The sequence below is a fragment of the Heterodontus francisci genome, chromosome 4 (genome assembly GCF_036365525.1).
Source record: "Heterodontus francisci isolate sHetFra1 chromosome 4, sHetFra1.hap1, whole genome shotgun sequence".
NCBI classification, from domain to species: Eukaryota; Metazoa; Chordata; class Chondrichthyes; order Heterodontiformes; family Heterodontidae; genus Heterodontus; species Heterodontus francisci.
In genome coordinates this window covers 2,987,662-3,014,075 of record NC_090374.1, presented here as the reverse complement: position 1 = coordinate 3,014,075, position 26,414 = coordinate 2,987,662, and the positions used below count along the sequence as shown (strand labels likewise).

The 26,414-nt window shown below is 47.4% G+C and overlaps 1 protein-coding gene across 1 annotated transcript in view; it reads left to right on the top strand.

The window, feature by feature from the left end:
• Window positions 1-781: 781 nt before the first annotated feature.
• lmbrd2b (LMBR1 domain containing 2b) overlaps window positions 782-26,414 on the top strand; it is a 202,035-nt gene continuing 176,402 nt past the window's right edge. The window contains exons 1-2 of the mRNA XM_068028755.1: window positions 782-800; window positions 2,048-2,325. Of these exons, the coding sequence (XP_067884856.1) occupies window positions 2,152-2,325 (174 nt within the window). The 5' untranslated portion in view covers window positions 782-800; window positions 2,048-2,151. The remainder of the gene's footprint in view (window positions 801-2,047; window positions 2,326-26,414) is intronic.

The following is a 26,414-nucleotide window of genomic DNA, read 5'->3' as shown; positions in this document are numbered from 1 at the left end:
TAAACCGGGAGAGAGAGAGAGAGAGTCCGGGTATAAACCGGAGAGAGAGAGAGAGAGAGAGTCCGGGTATAAACCGGGAGAGAGAGAGAGAGAGAGAGTCCGGGTATAAACCGGGAGAGAGAGAGAGAGAGAGAGTCCGGGTATAAACCGGGAGAGAGAGAGAGAGAGTCCGGGTATAAACCGGGAGAGAGAGAGAGAGAGAGTCCGGGTATAAACCGGGAGACAGAGAGAGAGAGTCCGGGTATAAACCGGGAGAGAGAGAGTCCGGGTATAAACCGGGAGAGAGAGAGAGAGAGTCCGGGTATAAACCGGGAGAGAGAGAGAGAGAGTCCGGGTATAAACCGGGAGAGAGAGAGAGAGAGTCCGGGTATAAACCGGGAGAGAGAGAGAGAGAGTCCGGGTATAAACCGGGAGAGAGAGAGTCCGGGTATAAACCGGGAGAGAGAGAGAGAGAGTCCGGGTATAAACCGGGAGAGAGAGAGAGAGAGTCCGGGTATAAACCGGAGAGAGAGAGAGAGAGAGTCTGGGTATAAACCGGGAGAGAGAGAGAGAGAGAGTCCGGGTATAAACCGGGAGAGAGAGAGAGAGAGTCCGGGTATAAACCGGGAGAGAGAGAGAGTCCGGGTATAAACCGGGAGAGAGAGAGAGAGAGTCCGGGTATAAACCGGGAGAGAGAGAGAGAGAGTCCGGGTATAAACCGGGAGAGAGAGAGTCCGGGTATAAACCGGGAGAGAGAGAGAGTCCGGGTATAAACCGGGAGAGAGAGAGTCCGGGTATAAACCGGGAGAGAGAGAGTCCGGGTATAAACCGGGAGAGAGAGAGAGAGAGTCCGGATATAAACCGGGAGAGAGAGAGTCCGGGTATAAACCGGGAGAGAGAGAGAGTCCGGGTATAAACCGGGAGAGAGAGAGAGAGTCCGGGTATAAACCGAGAGAGAGAGAGAGAGTCCGGGTATAAACCGGGAGAGAGAGAGAGAGTCCGGGTATGAACCGGGAGAGAGAGAGAGAGAGAGTCCGGGTATAAACCGGGAGAGAGAGAGAGAGTCCGGGTATAAACCGGGAGAGAGAGAGAGAGAGAGAGTCCGGGTATGAACCGGGAGAGAGAGAGAGAGTCCGGGTATAAACCGAGAGAGAGAGAGAGTCCGGGTATAAACCGGGAGAGAGAGAGAGAGAGAGAGTCCGGGTATGAACCGGGAGAGAGAGAGAGAGAGAGAGTCCGGGTATAAACCGGGAGAGAGAGAGAGAGTCCGGGTATAAACCGGGAGAGAGAGAGAGAGAGAGAGTCCGGGTATGAACCGGGAGAGAGAGAGAGAGTCCGGGTATAAACCGGGAGAGAGAGAGAGAGTGAGTCCGGGTATAAACCGGGAGAGAGAGAGAGAGTCCGGGTATAAACCGGGAGAGAGAGAGAGTCCGGGTATAAACCGGGAGAGAGAGAGACAGTCCGGGTATAAACCGGGAGAGAGAGAGAGGGAGAGTGAGTCCGGGTATAAACCGGGAGAGAGAGAGAGAGGGAGAGCGAGTCTGGGTATAAACCGGGAGAGAGAGGGAGAGTGAGTCCGGGTATAAACCGGGAGAGAGAGAGAGAGGGAGATTGAGTCCGGGTATAAACCGGGAGAGAGAGAGAGAGAGAGTGAGTCCGGGTATAAACCGAGAGAGAGAGCGAGCGAGTCCGGGTATAAACCGGGAGAGAGAGGGAGAGTGAGTCCGGGTATAAAGTGGGAGAGAGGGAGAGTGAGTCCGGGTATAAACCGGGAGAGAGAGAGAGAGGGAGAGCGAGTCCTGGTATAAACCGGGAGAGGGAGAGTGAGTCCGGGTATAAAGTGGGAGAGGGAGGATGGGAGTGTTCAGATGCTGATTGTGGTTTAGCCAATGTTTCTGGACAAGCTGCCTGACTGACCACTCACCAGCTGATGCTGTCTTTCTGTCTCTCACTAAATACAGCCGTATGATTTCCACCACTCATTGCAACTTCTGGGGACTCAGGAATCCTTATCTTTGCCCCTCAAGTTGAAGGTTTTTCATGTGGCCTCTCTTTATTTTCCTCACAGGATGGCTGAGTGACTGCCAATCCCCTCGCCACACCCTCCCGCCGGTGACTGACAACTGACGCCCCCCCCCTCCCCACCCCCTTTCCCCAAGCGTCAAACTGACCATGATTGGTGCAGCATTGGGGATTGACATTGTCGCCGTTTTCTTCCTGGCACTGCTGGTACTGTATCGATACGCTGACTTCAGGAAGCAGCACAAACTGGTGATCGTGGCCACGCTGTTAGCCTGGTATCTCTGCTTCCTCATCGTCATTATCCTGCCACTGGATGTCACCACGGTAACAGCGCACTGCGCGCTCCTTACTTTTAAACCCAACAGCAATGATGGGTCAATCTTAGATATTGTCATTTTTATTGCCGTTACACCTCTGTTCAAAAGGCCCAGCAACTATAGACGGCTCAGCTGAATATCAGTGGTAGGGACAGTTCTGGAAACTTTTAGAGGAGGTATTAGATAGGCTGGCTGTAATGAACATTGATAAGTCACTAAGACTGGAATAGATGCATCCAAGTATCCTGAGGGAAGTAAGGGTGAAAATTGCAGAGTCATTGGGCATAATCTTCCAATTGTTAGAAACAATTTTTTTTAAATTCGTTCACGGATTGTGGGCGTCGCTGGCCAGGCCAGCATTTATTGCCCATCCCTAATTGCCCTTGAGAAGGTGGTGGTGAGCTGCCTTCTTGAACCGCTGCAGTCCATGTGGGGTAGATATACCCACAGTGCTGTCAGGAAGGGAGTTCCAAGATTTTGACCCAGCGACAGTGAAGGAATGACGATATAGTTCCAAGTCAGGATGGTGTGTGACTTGGAGGGGAATTTGCAGGTGGTGGTGTTCCCATGTATTTGCTGCCCTTGTCCTTCTAGTTGGTAGAGGTCGCAGGTTTGGGAGGTGCTGTCTAAGGAGCCTTGGTGCATTGCTGGAGTGCATCTTGTAGATGGTACACACTGCTGCCACTGTGCGTCGGTGGTGGAGGGAGTGAATGTTTGTAGATGGGGTGCCAATCAAGCGGGCTGCTTTGTCCTGGATGGTGTGGAGCTTCTTGAGTGTTGCTGGAGCTGCACCCATCCAGGCAAGTGGACAGTATTCTATCACACTCCTGACTTGTGCCTTGTAGATGGTGGACAGGCTTTGGGGAGTCAGGAGGTGAGTTACTTGCTGCAGGATTCCCAGCCTCTGATCTGCTCTTGTAGCCACGGTATTTATATAACTACTCCAGTTCAGTTTCTGGTCAATGGTAACCCCCAGGATGTTGATAGTGGGGGATTCAGTGATGGTAATGCCATTGAATGTCAAGGGGAGATGGTTAGATTCTCTCTTGTTGGAGATGTTCATTGTCTGGCACTTGTGTGGCGCGAATGTTACTTGCCACTTATCAGCACAAGCCTGGATATTATCCAGGTCTCGCTGCATTTCGACACGGACTGCTTCAGTATCTGAGGAGTCGCGAATGGTGCTGAACATTGTGCAATCATCAGCAAACATTGGATCTTATGATTGAAGGAAGGTCATTGATGAAGCAGCTGAAGATGGTTGGGCCCAGGACACTACCCTGAGGAACTCCTGCAGTGATGTCCTGGAGCTGAGATGATTGACCTCCAACAACCACAACCATCTTCCTTTGAGCTAGGTATGACTCCAGCCAGCGGAGAGTTTTCCCCTGATTTCCCAGTGACTCCAGTTTTGCTAGGGCTCCTTGATGCCATACTTGGTCAAATGCTGCCTTGATGTCAAGGGCAGTCACTCTCACCTCACTTCTCTTTTGTCCATGTTTGAACCAAGGCTGTAATGAGGTCAGGAGCTGAGTGGCCCTGGCGGAACCCAAACTGAGCGTCACTGAGCAGGTTATTGCTGAGCAAGTGCCACTTGATGGCACTGTTGGTGACACCTTCCATCACTTTACTGATGATTGAGAGCAGGCTGATGGGGCGGTAATTGGCCGGGTTGGATTTGTCCTGCTTTTTGTGTACAGGACATACCTGGGCAATTTTCCACATTGCAGGGTAGATGTCAGTGTTGTAGCTGTACTGGAACAGCTTGGCTACGGGCACGGCAGGTTCTGGAGCACAGGTCTTCAGAACTATTGCTGGAATATTGTCAGGGCCCATAGCTTTCGCAGTGTCCAGTGCCTTCAGTCGTTTCTTGATATCACGTGGAGTGAATCGAATTGGCTGAAGACTGGTATCTGTGATGCTGGGGACTTCAGGAGGAGGCCGAGATGGATCATCAACTCGGCACTTCTGGCTGAAGATTGTTGCAAATGCTTCAGCCTTACCTTTTGCACTGATGTGCTGGGCTCCCCCATCATTGAGGATGGGGATATTTGTGGAGCCACCTCCTCCAGTTAGTTGTTTAATTGTCCACCACCATTCACAGCTGGATGTGGCAGGACTGTTAGTTGTGGGATTGCTTAGGTCTGTCTATCGCATGCTGTTTCTGCTCTTTGGCATGAACATAGTCTTGGGTTGTAGCTTCACCAGGCTGACACTTCACTTTTAGGAGCAAAAACGTGTGTATGCTGGAACTCTGAAATGAGAACAGAAAGTGCCGGAAAGACTCAGCAGGTCTGGGCAGCATCTGTGGAGAGAGAAACAGAGTTAATGTTTCAGGTCTGTGACCTTTCATCAGAAGTGGCCAAAGTTAGAAATGTTAAGTCTTTGAGGAAGTGAGGATGAGGAGGGGGGGAAGAACAAGGTGATTGGGGGGAGGAGGTGTGAGATTAAATGACAGATGTCATGGAACAGAATGCAAATGGCATGCTAAATCGTGAAAGAGAAAGCATGAGTATTTTCTATTTTAATTATTCATATTTTTAAATTGTTTTTAACTGTGTGCTCATCTTCAACTTGTTTTTCATGATGTTGGTTTTATACACAGCTGTTCATTATTCTGCCATTAGCATTCTCTCTGAATTCGTGCTTCGTTTCTCAGTATTTAGCAACGCCTGTTACGTTCTGTTCCATGACATCTGTCATTTAATTTCTCCCCCCTCCGTCCTATCATCGACCTTCCCTCTTGTTCGTCTTCCTCCTTCCCCCTCGCTTGCTCACAGACTGTTACATTTCTAACCTTTGGCCAGTTCTGGTAAAGGGTCACAGACCTGAAACGTTAACTCTGTTTCTCTCTACACAGATGCTGCCAGTCCTGCTGAGCGTTTCTGGCACTTTATGTTCTCTCCTTATTTTGAGGTATGCCTGGTGCTGCTCCTGGCGTGCCCTCCTGCACTCTTCATTGATCCAGTGTTGGTCTCCTGGTTGATGGTAATGGTAGAGTGGGGGATATGCCGGGCCATGAGGTTACAGATTGTGGTTGAGTACAATTCTGCTGCTGCTGTTGATGGCCCCACTGCACCTCTTAGTTGCTGGCAGAATTGCAGATGATATACCCTTATTCAAAAAACGGACAAACTTAACAGTCACTGGGACAAATGTGGATGAAATGAGGAAAGCCAGCACAGATTTGCTAAGGGCGAATCATGTTTAACCAATTTGCTTCAGTTTGATGAGGTAACAGAGGGTTGATGAGGGTAAAGCTGTTGATGGATGTACATGGACTTTCAAAAGGCATTTGATAAAGTATCTCCTAATAGGCTTGTCAGTGAAGCTGAAACCTATGGAATAAAAGGGACAGTGACAGCATGGGTATGCAATTGGCTGAGTGACAGGAACAGTGTCCTGGTGAAGAGTTTTTCAGACTGGAGGAAGGTATACAGTGGGATTCCCCAGGGATGGGTATTAGGATCACTGCTTTCCTGAAATGCATTAATGACCCAGAGTTGGATGTACAGGGCATAATTTCACAATTTGCAGATGACACAAACTTGGAAGTATTGTGAACTGTGAGGGGGATAGTGATAAACTTCAAGTGGTTATAAACAGGCTGGTGGAATGTGCGGACATGAGGCAGCTGAAAGTTAACACACACAAGTGTGGTGATACATTTTGGCAGGAAGGATGAGGCGAGGCAATATAAAATAAAGGATACAATTCGAAAGAGGGGGCAGGAGCAGAGCGACCTGGGTGTATATGTGCACAAATCATTGAAGGTGGCAGGACAAGTTGAGAATGCCGTTAATAAAGCATATGGGATCCTGGGCATTATAAATAGAGGCATAGAGTACAAAGTAAGGAAGTTACGATAAACTCAAACACTGGTTTGGCCTCGGTAGCAGTATTGTGTTAATAGATTCCATTGAAAAACAAAAACTCAGTGAGAAAGATTCATCCGTAGCTTACAAAGGAAGTTAAGCAGATTCAAAGAAGAGACTTATAATGTTGCCAAGATTAGTAGTAAGCCTGAGGACTGGAAGTGTTTTAGAAACCAGCAAAGGGTCACCAAAAAGTTGACAGAAAGAGAAAAAATAGAATGAGAGCAAAGTAGCCAGGAATGTAAAACAGACAGTAAGAGCTTTTACAAGTATATAAAAAGGAAGAGAGTAGCTAATGTAAATGTTGATCCCCGAGAAGCTGAGAAGAGAAATTACTTTTTTTTTCTTTGATAAGATGTGGCCGTCACTGGCAAGGCCAGCATTTGTTGCCCAAACGTATTTATCCCTGAACTGAGTGGTTTACCAGACCCTCAGTAGGGGATTCTATCCAGTGTGTTGGTGATCAGTGTCAGTGAGGGATTCTATCCAGTGTGTTGGTGATCAGTGTCAGTGAGGGATTCTATCCAGTGTGTTGGTGATCTGTGTCAGTGAGGGATTCTATCCAGTGTGTTGGTGATCAGTGTCAGTGAGGGATTCTATCCAATGTGTTGGTGATCAGTGTCAGTGAGGGATTCTATCCAATGTGTTGGTGATCAGTGTCAGTGAGGGATTCTATCCAATGTGTTGGTGATCTGTGTCAGTGAGGGATTCTATCCAGTGTGTTGGTGATCATTGTCAGTGAGGGATTCTATCCAATGTGTTGGTGATCAGTGTCAGTGAGGGATTCTATCCAATGTGTTGGTGATCTGTGTCAGTGAGGGATTCTGTCCAGTGTGTTGGTGATCAGTGTCAGTGAGGGATTCTATCCAGTGTGTTGGTGATCAGTGTCAGTGAGGGATTCTGTCCAGTGTGTTGATCAGTGTCAGTGAGGGATTCTATCCAATGTGTTGGTGATCAGTGTCAGTGAGGGATTCTATCCAGTGTGTTGGTGATCTGTGTCAGTGAGGGATTCTATCCAGTGTGTTGGTGATCAGTGTCAGTGAGGGATTCTATCCAGTGTGTTGATCAGTGTCAGTGAGGGATTCTATCCAATGTGTTGGTGATCAGTGTCAGTGAGGGATTCGATCCAGTGTGTTGATCAGTGTCAGTGAGGGATTCTATCCAATGTGTTGGTGATCAGTGTCAGTGAGGGATTCTATCCAATGTGTTGGTGATCAGTGTCAGTGAGGGATTCCATCCAGTGTGTTGGTGATCAGTGTCAGTGAGGGATTCTATCCAATGTGTTGGTGATCAGTGTCAGTGAGGGATTCTATCCAGTGTGTTGATCAGTGTCAGTGAGGGATTCTATCCAATGTGTTGGTGATCAGTGTCAGTGAGGGATTCTATCCAGTGTGTTGGTGATCAGTGTCACTGAGGGATTCTATCCAGTGTGTTGGTGATCTGTGTCAGTGAGGGATTCTATCCAATGTGTTGGTGATCAGTGTCAGTGAGGGATTCTATCCAATGTGTTGGTGATCAGTGTCAGTGAGGGATTCTGTCCAGTGTGTTGGTGATCAGTGTCAGTGAGGGATTCTATCCAGTGTGTTGGTGATCTGTCAGTGAGGGATTCTATCCAATGTGTTGGTGATCAGTGTCAGTGAGGGATTCTATCCAGTGTGTTGATCAGTGTCAGTGAGGGATTCCATCCAGTGTGTTGATCAGTGTCAGTGAGGGATTCCATCCAGTGTGTTGGTGATCAGTGTCACTGAGGGATTCTATCCAGTGTGTTGGTGATCAGTGTCAGTGAGGGATTCCATCCAGTGTGTTGATCAGTGTCAGTGAGGGATTCTATCCAGTGTGTTGGTGATCAGTGTCAGTGAGGGATTCTATGCAGTGTGTTGGTGATCTGTGTCAGTGAGGGATTCTATCCAGTGTGTTGGTGATCTGTCAGTGAGGGATTCTATCCAATGTGTTGGTGATCAGTGTCAGTGAGGGATTCTATCCAGTGTGTTGATCAGTGTCAGTGAGGGATTCCATCCAGTGTGTTGATCAGTGTCAGTGAGGGATTCCATCCAGTGTGTTGGTGATCAGTGTCACTGAGGGATTCTATCCAGTGTGTTGGTGATCAGTGTCAGTGAGGGATTCTATCCAATGTGTTGGTGATCAGTGTCACTGAGGGATTCTGTCCAGTGTGTTGATCAGTGTCAGTGAGGGATTCCATCCAGTGTGTTGATCAGTGTCAGTGAGGGATTCCATCCAGTGTGTTGGTGATCAGTGTCACTGAGGGATTCTATCCAGTGTGTTGGTGATCAGTGTCAGTGAGGGATTCTATCCAGTGTGTTGGTGATCAGTGTCAGTGAGGGATTCTATCCAATGTGTTGGTGATCAGTGTCAGTGAGGGATTCTGTCCAGTGTGTTGGTGATCAGTGTCAGTGAGGGATTCTATCCAATGTGTTGGTGATCAGTGTCAGTGAGGGATTCTATCCAATGTGTTGGTGATCAGTGTCAGTGAGGGATTCTATCCAATGTGTTGGTGATCAGTGTCAGTGAGGGATTCTATCCAATGTGTTGGTGATCAGTGTCAGTGAGGGATTCTATCCAGTGTGTTGGTGATCAGTGTCACTGAGGGATTCTATCCAGTGTGTTGGTGATCAGTGTCAGTGAGGGATTCTATCCAGTGTGTTGGTGATCAGTGTCAGTGAGGGATTCTATCCAATGTGTTGGTGATCAGTGTCAGTGAGGGATTCTATCCAGTGTGTTGATCAGTGTCAGTGAGGGATTCTATCCAGTGTGTTGGTGATCAGTGTCAGTGAGGGATTCTATCCAGTGTGTTGGTGATCAGTGTCAGTGAGGGATTCTATCCAATGTGTTGGTGATCAGTGTCAGTGAGGGATTCTATCCAGTGTGTTGGTGATCAGTGTCACTGAGGGATTCTATCCAGTGTGTTGGTGATCAGTGTCAGTGAGGGATTCTATCCAGTGTGCTGGTGATCAGTGTCAGTGAGGGATTCTATCCAGTGTGTTGATCAGTGTCAGTGAGGGATTCTATCCAATGTGTTGGTGATCAGTGTCAGTGAGGGATTCTATCCAGTGTGTTGGTGATCAGTGTCAGTGAGGGATTCTATCCAATGTGTTGGTGATCAGTGTCAGTGAGGGATTCTATCCAGTGTGTTGGTGATCAGTGTCAGTGAGGGATTCTATCCAATGTGTTGGTGATCAGTGTCACTGAGGGATTCTATCCAGTGTGTTGGTGATCAGTGTCACTGAGGGATTCTATCCAATGTGTTGGTGATCAGTGTCAGTGAGGGATTCTATCCAATGTGTTGGTGATCAGTGTCAGTGAGGGATTCTGTCCAGTGTGTTGGTGATCAGTGTCAGTGAGGGATTCTATCCAATGTGTTGGTGATCAGTGTCAGTGAGGGATTCTATCCAGTGTGTTGATCAGTGTCAGTGAGGGATTCTATCCAGTGTGTTGATCAGTGTCAGTGAGGGATTCTATCCAGTGTGTTGATCAGTGTCAGTGAGGGATTCTATCCAGTGTGTTGATCAGTGTCAGTGAGGGATTCTGTCCAGTGTGTTGGTGATCTGTCAGTGAGGGATTCTATCCAGTGTGTTGGTGATCAGTGTCAGTGAGGGATTCTATCCAGTGTGTTGGTGATCTGTGTCACTGAGGGATTCCATCCAGTGTGTTGGTGATCAGTGTCAGTGAGGGATTCTATCCAGTGTGTTGATCAGTGTCAGTGAGGGATTCTATCCAGTGTGTTGGTGATCTGTGTCACTGAGGGATTCCATCCAGTGTGTTGGTGATCAGTGTCACTGAGGGATTCTATCCAGTGTGTTGATCAGTGTCAGTGAGGGATTCTATCCAGTGTGTTGATCAGTGTCAGTGAGGGATTCTATCCAGTGTGTTGGTGATCAGTGTCACTGAGGGATTCTATCCAGTGTGTTGGTGATCAGTGTCAGTGAGGGATTCTATCCAGTGTGTTGGTGATCTGTGTCACTGAGGGATTCCATCCAGTGTGTTGGTGATCAGTGTCACTGAGGGATTCTATCCAGTGTGTTGGTGATCAGTGTCAGTGAGGGATTCTATCCAGTGTGTTGGTGATCAGTGTCAGTGAGGGATTCTATCCAATGTGTTGGTGATCAGTGTCAGTGAGGGATTCTGTCCAGTGTGTTGATCAATGTCAGTGAGGGATTCTGTCCAGTGTGTTGATCAGTGTCAGTGAGGGATTCTATCCAGTGTGTTGGTGATCAGTGTCAGTGAGGGATTCTATCCAATGTGTTGGTGATCAGTGTCAGTGAGGGATTCTATCCAGTGTGTTGATCAGTGTCAGTGAGGGATTCTATCCAATGTGTTGGTGATCAGTGTCAGTGAGGGATTCTATCCAGTGTGTTGATCAGTGTCAGTGAGGGATTCTATCCAATGTGTTGGTGATCAGTGTCAGTGAGGGATTCGATCCAGTGTGTTGATCAGTGTCAGTGAGGGATTCTATCCAATGTGTTGGTGATCAGTGTCAGTGAGGGATTCTATCCAATGTGTTGGTGATCAGTGTCAGTGAGGGATTCCATCCAGTGTGTTGGTGATCAGTGTCAGTGAGGGATTCTATCCAATGTGTTGGTGATCAGTGTCAGTGAGGGATTCTATCCAATGTGTTGGTGATCAGTGTCAGTGAGGGATTCTATCCAATGTGTTGGTGATCAGTGTCAGTGAGGGATTCTATCCAGTGTGTTGATCAGTGTCAGTGAGGGATTCTATCCAATGTGTTGGTGATCAGTGTCAGTGAGGGATTCTATCCAGTGTGTTGGTGATCAGTGTCACTGAGGGATTCTATCCAGTGTGTTGGTGATCTGTGTCAGTGAGGGATTCTATCCAATGTGTTGGTGATCAGTGTCAGTGAGGGATTCTATCCAATGTGTTGGTGATCAGTGTCAGTGAGGGATTCTGTCCAGTGTGTTGGTGATCAGTGTCAGTGAGGGATTCTATCCAGTGTGTTGGTGATCTGTCAGTGAGGGATTCTATCCAATGTGTTGGTGATCAGTGTCAGTGAGGGATTCTATCCAGTGTGTTGATCAGTGTCAGTGAGGGATTCCATCCAGTGTGTTGATCAGTATCAGTGAGGGATTCCATCCAGTGTGTTGGTGATCAGTGTCACTGAGGGATTCTATCCAGTGTGTTGGTGATCAGTGTCAGTGAGGGATTCCATCCAGTGTGTTGATCAGTGTCAGTGAGGGATTCTATCCAGTGTGTTGGTGATCAGTGTCAGTGAGGGATTCTATGCAGTGTGTTGGTGATCTGTGTCAGTGAGGGATTCTATCCAGTGTGTTGGTGATCTGTCAGTGAGGGATTCTATCCAGTGTGTTGATCAGTGTCAGTGAGGGATTCCATCCAGTGTGTTGATCAGTGTCAGTGAGGGATTCCATCCAGTGTGTTGGTGATCAGTGTCAGTGAGGGATTCTATCCAGTGTGTTGATCAGTGTCAGTGAGGGATTCCATCCAGTGTGTTGATCAGTGTCAGTGAGGGATTCCATCCAGTGTGTTGGTGATCAGTGTCACTGAGGGATTCTATCCAGTGTGTTGGTGATCAGTGTCAGTGAGGGATTCTATCCAATGTGTTGGTGATCAGTGTCACTGAGGGATTCTGTCCAGTGTGTTGATCAGTGTCAGTGAGGGATTCCATCCAGTGTGTTGATCAGTGTCAGTGAGGGATTCCATCCAGTGTGTTGGTGATCAGTGTCACTGAGGGATTCTATCCAGTGTGTTGGTGATCAGTGTCAGTGAGGGATTCTATCCAGTGTGTTGGTGATCAGTGTCAGTGAGGGATTCTATCCAATGTGTTGGTGATCAGTGTCAGTGAGGGATTCTGTCCAGTGTGTTGGTGATCAGTGTCAGTGAGGGATTCTATCCAATGTGTTGGTGATCAGTGTCAGTGAGGGATTCTATCCAATGTGTTGGTGATCAGTGTCAGTGAGGGATTCTATCCAATGTGTTGGTGATCAGTGTCAGTGAGGGATTCTATCCAATGTGTTGGTGATCAGTGTCAGTGAGGGATTCTATCCAGTGTGTTGGTGATCAGTGTCACTGAGGGATTCTATCCAGTGTGTTGGTGATCAGTGTCAGTGAGGGATTCTATCCAGTGTGTTGGTGATCAGTGTCAGTGAGGGATTCTATCCAATGTGTTGGTGATCAGTGTCAGTGAGGGATTCTATCCAGTGTGTTGATCAGTGTCAGTGAGGGATTCTATCCAGTGTGTTGGTGATCAGTGTCAGTGAGGGATTCTATCCAGTGTGTTGGTGATCAGTGTCAGTGAGGGATTCTATCCAATGTGTTGGTGATCAGTGTCAGTGAGGGATTCTATCCAGTGTGTTGGTGATCAGTGTCACTGAGGGATTCTATCCAGTGTGTTGGTGATCAGTGTCAGTGAGGGATTCTATCCAGTGTGCTGGTGATCAGTGTCAGTGAGGGATTCTATCCAGTGTGTTGATCAGTGTCAGTGAGGGATTCTATCCAATGTGTTGGTGATCAGTGTCAGTGAGGGATTCTATCCAGTGTGTTGGTGATCAGTGTCAGTGAGGGATTCTATCCAATGTGTTGGTGATCAGTGTCAGTGAGGGATTCTATCCAGTGTGTTGGTGATCAGTGTCAGTGAGGGATTCTATCCAATGTGTTGGTGATCAGTGTCACTGAGGGATTCTATCCAGTGTGTTGGTGATCAGTGTCACTGAGGGATTCTATCCAATGTGTTGGTGATCAGTGTCAGTGAGGGATTCTATCCAATGTGTTGGTGATCAGTGTCAGTGAGGGATTCTGTCCAGTGTGTTGGTGATCAGTGTCAGTGAGGGATTCTATCCAATGTGTTGGTGATCAGTGTCAGTGAGGGATTCTATCCAGTGTGTTGATCAGTGTCAGTGAGGGATTCTATCCAGTGTGTTGATCAGTGTCAGTGAGGGATTCTATCCAGTGTGTTGATCAGTGTCAGTGAGGGATTCTATCCAGTGTGTTGATCAGTGTCAGTGAGGGATTCTGTCCAGTGTGTTGGTGATCTGTCAGTGAGGGATTCTATCCAGTGTGTTGGTGATCAGTGTCAGTGAGGGATTCTATCCAGTGTGTTGGTGATCTGTGTCACTGAGGGATTCCATCCAGTGTGTTGGTGATCAGTGTCAGTGAGGGATTCTATCCAGTGTGTTGATCAGTGTCAGTGAGGGATTCTATCCAGTGTGTTGGTGATCTGTGTCACTGAGGGATTCCATCCAGTGTGTTGGTGATCAGTGTCACTGAGGGATTCTATCCAGTGTGTTGATCAGTGTCAGTGAGGGATTCTATCCAGTGTGTTGATCAGTGTCAGTGAGGGATTCTATCCAGTGTGTTGGTGATCAGTGTCACTGAGGGATTCTATCCAGTGTGTTGGTGATCAGTGTCAGTGAGGGATTCTATCCAGTGTGTTGGTGATCTGTGTCACTGAGGGATTCCATCCAGTGTGTTGGTGATCAGTGTCACTGAGGGATTCTATCCAGTGTGTTGGTGATCAGTGTCAGTGAGGGATTCTATCCAGTGTGTTGGTGATCAGTGTCAGTGAGGGATTCTATCCAATGTGTTGGTGATCAGTGTCAGTGAGGGATTCTGTCCAGTGTGTTGATCAATGTCAGTGAGGGATTCTGTCCAGTGTGTTGATCAGTGTCAGTGAGGGATTCTATCCAGTGTGTTGGTGATCAGTGTCAGTGAGGGATTCTATCCAATGTGTTGGTGATCAGTGTCAGTGAGGGATTCTATCCAGTGTGTTGATCAGTGTCAGTGAGGGATTCTATCCAATGTGTTGGTGATCAGTGTCAGTGAGGGATTCTATCCAGTGTGTTGGTGATCAGTGTCACTGAGGGATTCTATCCAGTGTGTTGGTGATCAGTGTCAGTGAGGGATTCTATCCAGTGTGTTGGTGATCAGTGTCAGTGAGGGATTCTATCCAGTGTGTTGATCAGTGTCAGTGAGGGATTCTATCCAATGTGTTGGTGATCAGTGTCAGTGAGGGATTCTATCGAGTGTGTTGGTGATCAGTGTCACTGAGGGATTCTATCCAGTGTGTTGGTGATCAGTGTCAGTGAGGGATTCTATCCAGTGTGTTGGTGATCAGTGTCAGTGAGGGATTCTATCCAGTGTGTTGATCAGTGTCAGTGAGGGATTCTATCCAATGTGTTGGTGATCAGTGTCAGTGAGGGATTCTATCCAGTGTGTTGGTGATCAGTGTCAGTGAGGGATTCTATCCAATGTGTTGGTGATCAGTGTCAGTGAGGGATTCTATCCAGTGTGTTGGTGATCAGTGTCAGTGAGGGATTCTATCCAATGTGTTGGTGATCAGTGTCACTGAGGGATTCTATCCAGTGTGTTGGTGATCAGTGTCACTGAGGGATTCTATCCAGTGTGTTGGTGATCAGTGTCAGTGAGGGATTCTATCCAATGTGTTGGTGATCAGTGTCAGTGAGGGATTCTGTCCAGTGTGTTGGTGATCAGTGTCAGTGAGGGATTCTATCCAATGTGTTGGTGATCAGTGTCAGTGAGGGATTCTATCCAGTGTGTTGATCAGTGTCAGTGAGGGATTCTATCCAGTGTGTTGATCAGTGTCAGTGAGGGATTCTATCCAGTGTGTTGATCAGTGTCAGTGAGGGATTCTATCCAGTGTGTTGATCAGTGTCAGTGAGGGATTCTGTCCAGTGTGTTGGTGATCAGTGTCACTGAGGGATTCTATCCAGTGTGTTGGTGATCAGTGTCAGTGAGGGATTCTATCCAGTGTGTTGGTGATCAGTGTCAGTGAGGGATTCTATCCAATGTGTTGGTGATCAGTGTCAGTGAGGGATTCTATCCAGTGTGTTGATCAGTGTCAGTGAGGGATTCTATCCAGTGTGTTGGTGATCAGTGTCAGTGAGGGATTCTATCCAGTGTGTTGGTGATCAGTGTCAGTGAGGGATTCTATCCAATGTGTTGGTGATCAGTGTCAGTGAGGGATTCTATCCAGTGTGTTGGTGATCAGTGTCACTGAGGGATTCTATCCAGTGTGTTGGTGATCAGTGTCAGTGAGGGATTCTATCCAGTGTGCTGGTGATCAGTGTCAGTGAGGGATTCTATCCAGTGTGTTGATCAGTGTCAGTGAGGGATTCTATCCAATGTGTTGGTGATCAGTGTCAGTGAGGGATTCTATCCAGTGTGTTGGTGATCAGTGTCAGTGAGGGATTCTATCCAATGTGTTGGTGATCAGTGTCAGTGAGGGATTCTATCCAGTGTGTTGGTGATCAGTGTCAGTGAGGGATTCTATCCAATGTGTTGGTGATCAGTGTCACTGAGGGATTCTATCCAGTGTGTTGGTGATCAGTGTCACTGAGGGATTCTATCCAATGTGTTGGTGATCAGTGTCAGTGAGGGATTCTATCCAATGTGTTGGTGATCAGTGTCAGTGAGGGATTCTGTCCAGTGTGTTGGTGATCAGTGTCAGTGAGGGATTCTATCCAATGTGTTGGTGATCAGTGTCAGTGAGGGATTCTATCCAGTGTGTTGATCAGTGTCAGTGAGGGATTCTATCCAGTGTGTTGATCAGTGTCAGTGAGGGATTCTATCCAGTGTGTTGATCAGTGTCAGTGAGGGATTCTATCCAGTGTGTTGATCAGTGTCAGTGAGGGATTCTGTCCAGTGTGTTGGTGATCTGTCAGTGAGGGATTCTATCCAGTGTGTTGGTGATCAGTGTCAGTGAGGGATTCTATCCAGTGTGTTGGTGATCTGTGTCACTGAGGGATTCCATCCAGTGTGTTGGTGATCAGTGTCAGTGAGGGATTCTATCCAGTGTGTTGATCAGTGTCAGTGAGGGATTCTATCCAGTGTGTTGGTGATCTGTGTCACTGAGGGATTCCATCCAGTGTGTTGGTGATCAGTGTCACTGAGGGATTCTATCCAGTGTGTTGATCAGTGTCAGTGAGGGATTCTATCCAGTGTGTTGATCAGTGTCAGTGAGGGATTCTATCCAGTGTGTTGGTGATCAGTGTCACTGAGGGATTCTATCCAGTGTGTTGGTGATCAGTGTCAGTGAGGGATTCTATCCAGTGTGTTGGTGATCTGTGTCACTGAGGGATTCCATCCAGTGTGTTGGTGATCAGTGTCACTGAGGGATTCTATCCAGTGTGTTGGTGATCAGTGTCAGTGAGGGATTCTATCCAGTGTGTTGGTGATCAGTGTCAGTGAGGGATTCTATCCAATGTGTTGGTGATCAGTGTCAGTGAGGGATTCTGTCCAGTGTGTTGATCAATGTCAGTGAGGGATTCTGTCCAGTGTGTTGATCAGTGTCAGTGAGGGATTCTATCCAGTGTGTTGGTGATCAGTGTCAGTGAGGGATTCTATCCAATGTGTTGGTGATCAGTGTCAGTGAGGGATTCTATCCAGTGTGTTGATCAGTGTCAGTGAGGGATTCTATCCAATGTGTTGGTGATCAGTGTCAGTGAGGGATTCTATCCAGTGTGTTGGTGATCAGTGTCACTGAGGGATTCTATCCAGTGTGTTGGTGATCAGTGTCAGTGAGGGATTCTATCCAGTGTGTTGGTGATCAGTGTCAGTGAGGGATTCTATCCAGTGTGTTGATCAGTGTCAGTGAGGGATTCTATCCAATGTGTTGGTGATCAGTGTCAGTGAGGGATTCTATCGAGTGTGTTGGTGATCAGTGTCACTGAGGGATTCTATCCAGTGTGTTGGTGATCAGTGTCAGTGAGGGATTCTATGCAGTGTGTTGGTGATCAGTGTCAGTGAGGGATTCTATCCAGTGTGTTGATCAGTGTCAGTGAGGGATTCTATCCAATGTGTTGGTGATCAGTGTCAGTGAGGGATTCTATCCAGTGTGTTGGTGATCAGTGTCAGTGAGGGATTCTATCCAATGTGTTGGTGATCAGTGTCAGTGAGGGATTCTATCCAGTGTGTTGGTGATCAGTGTCAGTGAGGGATTCTATCCAATGTGTTGGTGATCAGTGTCACTGAGGGATTCTATCCAGTGTGTTGGTGATCAGTGTCACTGAGGGATTCTATCCAGTGTGTTGGTGATCAGTGTCAGTGAGGGATTCTATCCAATGTGTTGGTGATCAGTGTCAGTGAGGGATTCTGTCCAGTGTGTTGGTGATCAGTGTCAGTGAGGGATTCTATCCAATGTGTTGGTGATCAGTGTCAGTGAGGGATTCTATCCAGTGTGTTGATCAGTGTCAGTGAGGGATTCTATCCAGTGTGTTGATCAGTGTCAGTGAGGGATTCTATCCAGTGTGTTGATCAGTGTCAGTGAGGGATTCTATCCAGTGTGTTGATCAGTGTCAGTGAGGGATTCTATCCAGTGTGTTGATCAGTGTCAGTGAGGGATTCTGTCCAGTGTGTTGGTGATCTGTCAGTGAGGGATTCTATCCAGTGTGTTGGTGATCAGTGTCAGTGAGGGATTCTATCCAGTGTGTTGGTGATCTGTGTCACTGAGGGATTCCATCCAGTGTGTTGGTGATCAGTGTCAGTGAGGGATTCTATCCAGTGTGTTGATCAGTGTCAGTGAGGGATTCTATCCAGTGTGTTGGTGATCTGTGTCACTGAGGGATTCCATCCAGTGTGTTGGTGATCAGTGTCAGTGAGGGATTCTATCCAGTGTGTTGATCAGTGTCAGTGAGGGATTCTATCCAGTGTGTTGGTGATCAGTGTCACTGAGGGATTCTATCCAGTGTGTTGGTGATCAGTGTCAGTGAGGGATTCTATCCAGTGTGTTGGTGATCTGTGTCACTGAGGGATTCCATCCAGTGTGTTGGTGATCAGTGTCACTGAGGGATTCTATCCAGTGTGTTGGTGATCAGTGTCAGTGAGGGATTCTATCCAGTGTGTTGGTGATCAGTGTCAGTGAGGGATTCTATCCAATGTGTTGGTGATCAGTGTCAGTGAGGGATTCTGTCCAGTGTGTTGATCAATGTCAGTGAGGGATTCTGTCCAGTGTGTTGATCAGTGTCAGTGAGGGATTCTATCCAGTGTGTTGATCAGTGTCAGTGAGGGATTCGATCCAGTGTGTTGATCAGTGTCAGTGAGGGATTCCATCCAGTGTGTTGGTGATCAGTGTCACTGAGGGATTCTATCCAGTGTGTTGGTGATCAGTGTCAGTGAGGGATTCGATCCAGTGTGTTGATCAGTGTCAGTGAGGGATTCCATCCAGTGTGTTGGTGATCAGTGTCACTGAGGGATTCTATCCAGTGTGTTGGTGATCAGTGTCAGTGAGGGATTCTATCCAGTGTGTTGGTGATCAGTGTCAGTGAGGGATTCTATCCAGTGTGTTGGTGATCAGTGTCAGTGAGGGATTCTATCCAGTGTGTTGGTGATCAGTGTCAGTGAGGGATTCTATCCAATGTGTGGGTGATCAGTGTCAGTGAGGGATTCTATCCAGTGTGTTGGTGATCAGTGTCAGTGAGGGATTCTATCCAGTGTGTTGGTGATCAGTGTCAGTGAGGGATTCTATCCAGTGTGTTGGTGATCAGTGTCAGTGAGGGATTCTATCCAGTGTGTTGGTGATCTGTGTCAGTGAGGGATTCTATCCAATGTGTTGGTGATCAGTGTCAGTGAGGGATTCTATCCAGTGTGTTGGTGATCAGTGTCAGTGAGGGATTCTATCCAGTGTGTTGGTGATCTGTGTCAGTGAGGGATTCTATCCAGTGTGTTGGTGATCAGTGTCAGTGAGGGATTCTATCCAGTGTGTTGATCAGTGTCAGTGAGGGATTCTATCCAGTGTGTTGGTGATCAGTGTCAGTGAGGGATTCTATCCAATGTGTTGGTGATCAGTGTCAGTGAGGGATTCTATCCAATGTGTTGGTGATCAGTGTCAGTGAGGGATTCTATCCAGTGTGTTGGTGATCAGTGTCAGTGAGGGATTCTATCCAGTGTGTTGGTGATCAGTGTCAGTGAGGGATTCTATCCAATGTGTTGGTGATCAGTGTCAGTGAGGGATTCTATCCAGTGTGTTGGTGATCAGTGTCAGTGAGGGATTCTATCCAGTGTGTTGGTGATCAGTGTCAGTGAGGGATTCTATCCAATGTGTTGGTGATCAGTGTCAGTGAGGGATTCTATCCAGTGTGTTGGTGATCAGTGTCAGTGAGGGATTCTATCCAATGTGTTGGTGATCAGTGTCAGTGAGGGATTCTATCCAGTGTGTTGGTGATCTGTGTCAGTGAGGGATTCTATCCAATGTGTTGGTGATCTCTGTCAGTGAGGGATTCTATCCAGTGTGTTGGTGATCAGTGTCAGTGAGGGATTCTATCCAGTGTGTTGGTGATCTGTGTCAGTGAGGGATTCTATCCAGTGTGTTGGTGATCAGTGTCAGTGAGGGATTCTATCCAATGTGTTGGTGATCTGTGTCAGTGAGGGATTCTATCCAGTGTGTTGGTGATCAGTGTCAGTGAGGGATTCTATCCAGTGTGTTGGTGATCTGTGTCAGTGAGGGATTCTATCCAGTGTGTTGGTGATCAGTGTCAGTGAGGGATTCTATCCAGTGTGTTGGTGATCAGTGTCAGTGAGGGATTCTATCCAGTGTGTTGATCAGTGTCAGTGAGGGATTCTATCCAGTGTGTTGGTGATCTGTGTCAGTGAGGGATTCTATCCAGTGTGTTGATCAGTGTCAGTGAGGGATTCTATCCAGTGTGTTGGTGATCAGTGTCAGTGAGGGATTCTATCCAATGTGTTGGTGATCAGTGTCAGTGAGGGATTCTATCCAGTGTGTTGGTGATCAGTGTCAGTGAGGGATTCTGTCCAGTGTGTTGATCAGTGTCAGTGAGGGATTCTATCCAGTGTGTTGGTGATCTGTGTCAGTGAGGGATTCTATCCAGTGTGTTGATCAGTGTCAGTGAGGGATTCTATCCAGTGTGTTGGTGATCAGTGTCAGTGAGGGATTCTATCCAATGTGTTGGTGATCAGTGTCAGTGAGGGATTCTGTCCAGTGTGTTGGTGATCTGTGTCAGTGAGGGATTCTATCCAATGTGTTGGTGATCAGTGTCAGTGAGCGATTCTGTCCAGTGTGTTGATCAATGTCAGTGAGGGATTCTGTCCACTGTGTTGATCAGTGTCAGTGAGGGATTCTATCCAGTGTGTTGGTGATCAGTGTCAGTGAGGGATTCTATCCAATGTGTTGGTGATCAGTGTCAGTGAGGGATTCTGTCCAGTGTGTTGATCAGTGTCAGTGAGGGATTCTGTCCAGTGTGTTGATCAATGTCAGTGAGGGATTCTGTCCACTGTGTTGATCAGTGTCAGTGAGGGATTCTGTCCAGTGTGTTGATCAGTGTCAGTGAGGGATTCTGTCCAGTGTGTTGATCAATGTCAGTGAGGGATTCTGTCCAGTGTGTTGATCAGTGTCAGTGAGGGATTCTATCCAATGTGTTGGTGATCAGTGTCAGTGAGGGATTCTATCCAATGTGTTGGTGATCAGTGTCAGTGAGGGATTCTGTCCAGTGTGTTGGTGATCAGTGTCAGTGAGGGATTCTATCCAGTGTGTTGGTGATCAGTGTCAGTGAGGGATTCTGTCCAGTGTGTTGATCAGTGTCAGTGAGGGATTCTGTCCAGTGTGTTGATCAATGTCAGTGAGGGATTCTGTCCACTGTGTTGATCAGTGTCAGTGAGGGATTCTATCCAGTGTGTTGATCAGTGTCAGTGAGGGATTCTATCCAATGTGTTGGTGATCAGTGTCAGTGAGGGATTCTGTCCAGTGTGTTGGTGATCAGTGTCAGTGAGGGATTCTGTCCAGTGTGTTGATCAATGTCAGTGAGGGATTCTGTCCACTGTGTTGATCAGTGTCAGTGAGGGATTCTGTCCAGTGTGTTGGTGATCAGTGTCAGTGAGGGATTCTGTCCAGTGTGTTGATCAGTGTCAGTGAGGGATTCTATCCAGTGTGTTGATCAGTGTCAGTGAGGGATTCTGTCCACTGTGTTGATCAGTGTCAGTGAGGGATTCTATCCAGTGTGTTGATCAGTGTCAGTGAGGGATTCTATCCAATGTGTTGGTGATCAGTGTCAGTGAGGGATTCTATCCAGTGTGTTGATCAGTGTCAGTGAGGGATTCTATCCAGTGTGTTGATCAATGTCAGGGAGGGATTCTGTCCAGTGTGTTGATCAGTGTCAGTGAGGGATTCTGTCCAGTGTGTTGATCAGTGTCAGTGAGGGATTCTGTCCAGTGTGTTGATCAGTGTCAGTGAGGGATTCTATCCAGTGTGTTGATCAGTGTCAGTGAGGGATTCTGTCCAGTGTGTTGATCAGTGTCAGTGAGGGATTCTGTCCAGTGTGTTGATCAGTGTCAGTGAGGGATTCTGTCCAGTGTGTTGATCAGTGTCAGTGAGGGATTCTGTCCAGTGTGTTGATCAGTGTCAGTGAGGGATTCTATCCAGTGTGTTGATCAGTGTCAGTGAGGGATTCTGTCCAGTGTGTTGATCAGTGTCAGTGAGGGATTCTGTCCAGTGTGTTGATCAGTGTCAGTGAGGGATTCTGTCCAGTGTGTTGATCAGTGTCAGTGAGGGATTCTGTCCAGTGTGTTGATCAGTGTCAGTGAGGGATTCTGTCCAGTGTATTGATCAGTGTCAGTGAGGGATTCTATCCAGTGTGTTGATCAGTGTCAGTGAGCGATTCTGTCCAGTGTGTTGATCAGTGTCAGTGAGGGATTCTATCCAGTGTGTTGATCAGTGTCAGTGAGGGATTCTATCCAGTGTGTTGATCAGTGTCAGTGAGGGATTCTGTCCAGTGTGTTGATCAGTGTCAGTGAGGGATTCTGTCCAGTGTGTTGATCAGTGTCAGTGAGGGATTCTGTCCAGTGTGTTGATCAGTGTCAGTGAGGGATTCTGTCCAGTGTGTTGATCAGTGTCAGTGAGGGATTCTATCCAGTGTGTTGATCAGTGTCAGTGAGGGATTCTGTCCAGTGTGTTGGTGATCAGTGTCAGTGAGGGATTCTATCCAGTGTGTTGATCAGTGTCAGTGAGGGATTCTATCCAGTGTGTTGATCAGTGTCAGTGAGGGATTCTGTCCAGTGTGTTGGTGATCAGTGTCAGTGAGGGATTCTGTCCAGTGTGTTGGTGATCAGTGTCAGTGAGGGATTCTATCCAGTGTGTTGATCAGTGTCAGTGAGGGATTCTATCCAGTGTGTTGATCAGTGTCAGTGAGGGATTCTGTCCAGTGTGTTGATCAGTGTCAGTGAGGGATTCTGTCCAGTGTGTTGGTGATCAGTGTCAGTGAGGGATTCTATCCAGTGTGTTGATCAGTGTCAGTGAGGGATTCTGTCCAGTGTGTTGATCAGTGTCAGTGAGGGATTCTGTCCAGTGTGTTGATCAGTGTCAGTGAGGGATTCTGTCCAGTGTGTTGATCAGTGTCAGTGAGGGATTCTGTCCAGTGTGTTGATCAGTGTCAGTGAGGGATTCTGTCCAGTGTGTTGGTGATCAGTGTCAGTGAGGGATTCTATCCAATGTGTTGGTGATCAGTGTCAGTGAGGGATTCTATCCAGTGTGTTGATCAATGTCAGTGAGGGATTCTGTCCAGTGTGTTGATCAGTGTCAGTGAGGGATTCTGTCCAGTGTGTTGGTGATCAGTGTCAGTGAGGGATTCTGTCCAGTGTGTTGGTGATCAGTGTCAGTGAGGGATTCTGTCCAGTGTGTTGGTGATCAGTGTCAGTGAGGGATTCTATCCAATGTGTTGGTGATCAGTGTCAGTGAGGGATTCTATCCAATGTGTTGATCAGTGTCACTGAGGGATTCTGTCCAGTGTGTTGATCAGTGTCAGTGAGGGATTCTGTCCAGTGTGTTGATCAGTGTCAGTGAGGGATTCTGTCCAGTGTGTTGATCAGTGTCAGTGAGGGATTCTATCCAGTGTGTTGATCAGTGTCACTGAGGGATTCTGTCCAGTGTGTTGATCAGTGTCAGTGAGGGATTCTGTCCAGTGTGTTGATCAGTGTCAGTGAGGGATTCTGTCCAGTGTGTTGATCAGTGTCAGTGAGGGATTCTGTCCAGTGTGTTGATCAGTGTCAGTGAGGGATTCTGTCCAGTGTGTTGATCAGTGTCAGTGAGGGATTCTGTCCAGTGTGTTGGTGATCAGTGTCAGTGAGGGATTCTATCCAATGTGTTGGTGATCAGTGTCAGTGAGGGATTCTGTCCAGTGTGTTGATCAGTGTCAGTGAGGGATTCTGTCCAGTGTGTTGATCAGTGTCAGTGAGGGATTCTGTCCAGTGTGTTGATCAGTGTCAGTGAGGGATTCTGTCCAGTGTGTTGGTGATCAGTGTCAGTGAGGGATTCTATCCAATGTGTTGGTGATCAGTGTCAGTGAGGGATTCTGTCCAGTGTGTTGGTGATCAGTGTCAGTGAGGGATTCTATCCAATGTATTGGTGATCAGTGTCAGTGAGGGATTCTATCCAGTGTGTTGATCAATGTCAGTGAGGGATTCTGTCCAGTGTGTTGATCAGTGTCAGTGAGGGATTCTGTCCAGTGTGTTGATCAGTGTCAGTGAGGGATTCTGTCCAGTGTGTTGGTGATCAGTGTCAGTGAGGGATTCTATCCAATGTGTTGGTGATCAGTGTCAGTGAGGGATTCTATCCAGTGTGTTGATCAATGTCAGTGAGGGATTCTGTCCAGTGTGTTGATCAGTGTCAGTGAGGGATTCTGTCCAGTGTGTTGATCAGTGTCAGTGAGGGATTCTGTCCAGTGTGTTGATCAGTGTCAGTGAGGGATTCTGTCCAGTGTGTTGATCAATGTCAGTGAGGGATTCTGTCCAGTGTGTTGATCAATGTCAGTGAGGGATTCTGTCCAGTGTGTTCATCAGTGTCAGTGAGGGATTCTGTCCAGTGTGTTGATCAGTGTCAGTGAGGGATTCTATCCAGCGTGTTGGTGATCAGTGTCAGTGAGGGATTCTGTCCAGTGTGTTGGTGATCAGTGTCAGTGAGGGATTCTGTCCAGTGTGTTGGTGATCAGTGTCAGTGAGGGATTCTATCCAATGTGTTGGTGATCAGTGTCAGTGAGGGATTCTGTCCAGTGTGTTGATCAATGTCAGTGAGGGATTCTGTCCACTGTGTTGATCAGTGTCAGTGAGGGATTCTGTCCAGTGTGTTGATCAATGTCAGTGAAGGATTCTGTCCACTGTGTTGATCAGTGTCAGTGAGGGATTCTGTCCACTGTGTTGATCAGTGTCAGTGAGGGATTCTGTCCACTGTGTTGATCAGTGTCAGTGAGGGATTCTATCCAGTGTGTTGGTGATCAGTGTCAGTGAGGGATTCTGTCCAGTGTGTTGATCAGTGTCAGTGAGGGATTCTGTCCAGTGTGTTGATCAGTGTCAGTGACGGATTCTATCCAGTGTGTTGATCAGTGTCAGTGAGGGATTCTATCCAGTGTGTTGATCAGTGTCAGTGAGGGATTCTATCCAGTGTGTTGGTGATCAGTGTCAGTGAGGGATTCTGTCCAGTGTGTTGATCAGGGTCAGTGAGGGATTCTGTCCAGTGTGTTGATCAGTGTCAGTGAGGGATTCTATCCAGTGTGTTGGTGATCAGTGTCAGTGAGGGATTCTATCCAATGTGTTGGTGATCAGTGTCAGTGAGGGATTCTATCCAATGTGTTGGTGATCAGTGTCAGTGAGGGATTCTGTCCAGTGTGTTGATCAATGTCAGTGAGGGATTCTGTCCAGTGTGTTGATCAGTGTCAGTGAGGGATTCTGTCCAGTGTGTTGATCAGTGTCAGTGATGGATTCTGTCCAGTGTGTTGATCAGTGTCAGTGAGGGATTCTGTCCAGTGTGTTGATCAATGTCAGTGAGGGATTCTGTCCAGTGTGTTGATCAATGTCAGTGAGGGATTCTGTCCAGTGTGTTGATCAGTGTCAGTGAGGGATTCTATCCAGTGTGTTGATCAGTGTCAGTGAGGGATTCTGTCCAGTGTGTTGATCAGTGTCAGTGAGGGATTCTGTCCAGTGTGTTGATCAGTGTCAGTGAGGGATTCTGTCCAGTGTGTTGATCAATGTCAGTGAGGGATTCTGTCCACTGTGTTGATCAGTGTCAGTGAGGGATTCTGTCCAGTGTGTTGATCAGTGTCACTGAGGGATTCTGTCCAGTGTGTTGATCAGTGTCAGTGAGGGATTCTGTCCAGTGTGTTGATCAGTGTCAGTGAGGGATTCTGTCCAGTGTGTTGATCAGTGTCAGTGAGGGATTCTATCCAGTGTGTTGATCAGTGTCAGTGAGGGATTCTATCCAGTGTGTTGGTGATCAGTGTCAGTGAGGGATTCTGTCCAGTGTGTTGATCAGTGTCAGTGAGGGATTCTGTCCAGTCTGTTGGTGATCAGTGTCAGTGAGGGATTCTGTCCAGTGTGTTGATCAATGTCAGTGAGGGATTCTGTCCAGTGTGTTGATCAGTGTCAGTGAGGGATTCTATCCAATGTGTTGGTGATCAGTGTCAGTGAGGGATTCTATCCAGTGTGTTGATCAGTGTCAGTGAGGGATTCTATCCAGTGTGTTGGTGATCAGTGTCAGTGAGGGATTCTGTCCAGTGTGTTGATCAGTGTCAGTGAGGGATTCTGTCCAGTGTGTTGGTGATCAGTGTCAGTGAGGGATTCTATCCAATGTGTTGGTGATCAGTGTCAGTGAGGGATTCTATCCAGTGTGTTGGTGATCAGTGTCAGTGAGGGATTCTATCCAATGTGTTGGTGATCAGTGTCAGTGAGGGATTCTATCCAGTGTGTTGGTAATCAGTGTCAGTGAGGGATTCTGTCCAGTGTGTTGATCAGTGTCAGTGAGGGATTCTGTCCAATGTGTTGGTGATCAGTGTCAGTGAGGGATTCTATCCAGTGTGTTGGTGATCAGTGTCAGTGAGGGATTCTGTCCAATGTGTTGGTGATCAGTGTCAGTGAGGGATTCTGTCCAGTGTGTTGGTGATCAGTGTCAGTGAGGGATTCTGTCCAGTGTGTTGGTGATCGGTGTCAGTGAGGGATTCTATCCAATGTGTTGGTGATCAGTGTCAGTGAGGGATTCTGTCCAGTGTGTTGGTGATCAGTGTCAGTGAGGGATTCTATCCAGTGTGTTGGTGATCAGTGTCAGTGAGGGATTCTGTCCAATGTGTTGGTGATCAGTGTCAGTGAGGGATTCTGTCCAGTGTGTTGGTGATCAGTGTCAGTGAGGGATTCTATCCAATGTGTTGGTGATCAGTGTCAGTGAGGGATTCTATCCAGTGTGTTGGTGATCAGTGTCAGTGAGGGATTCTATCCAATGTGTTGGTGA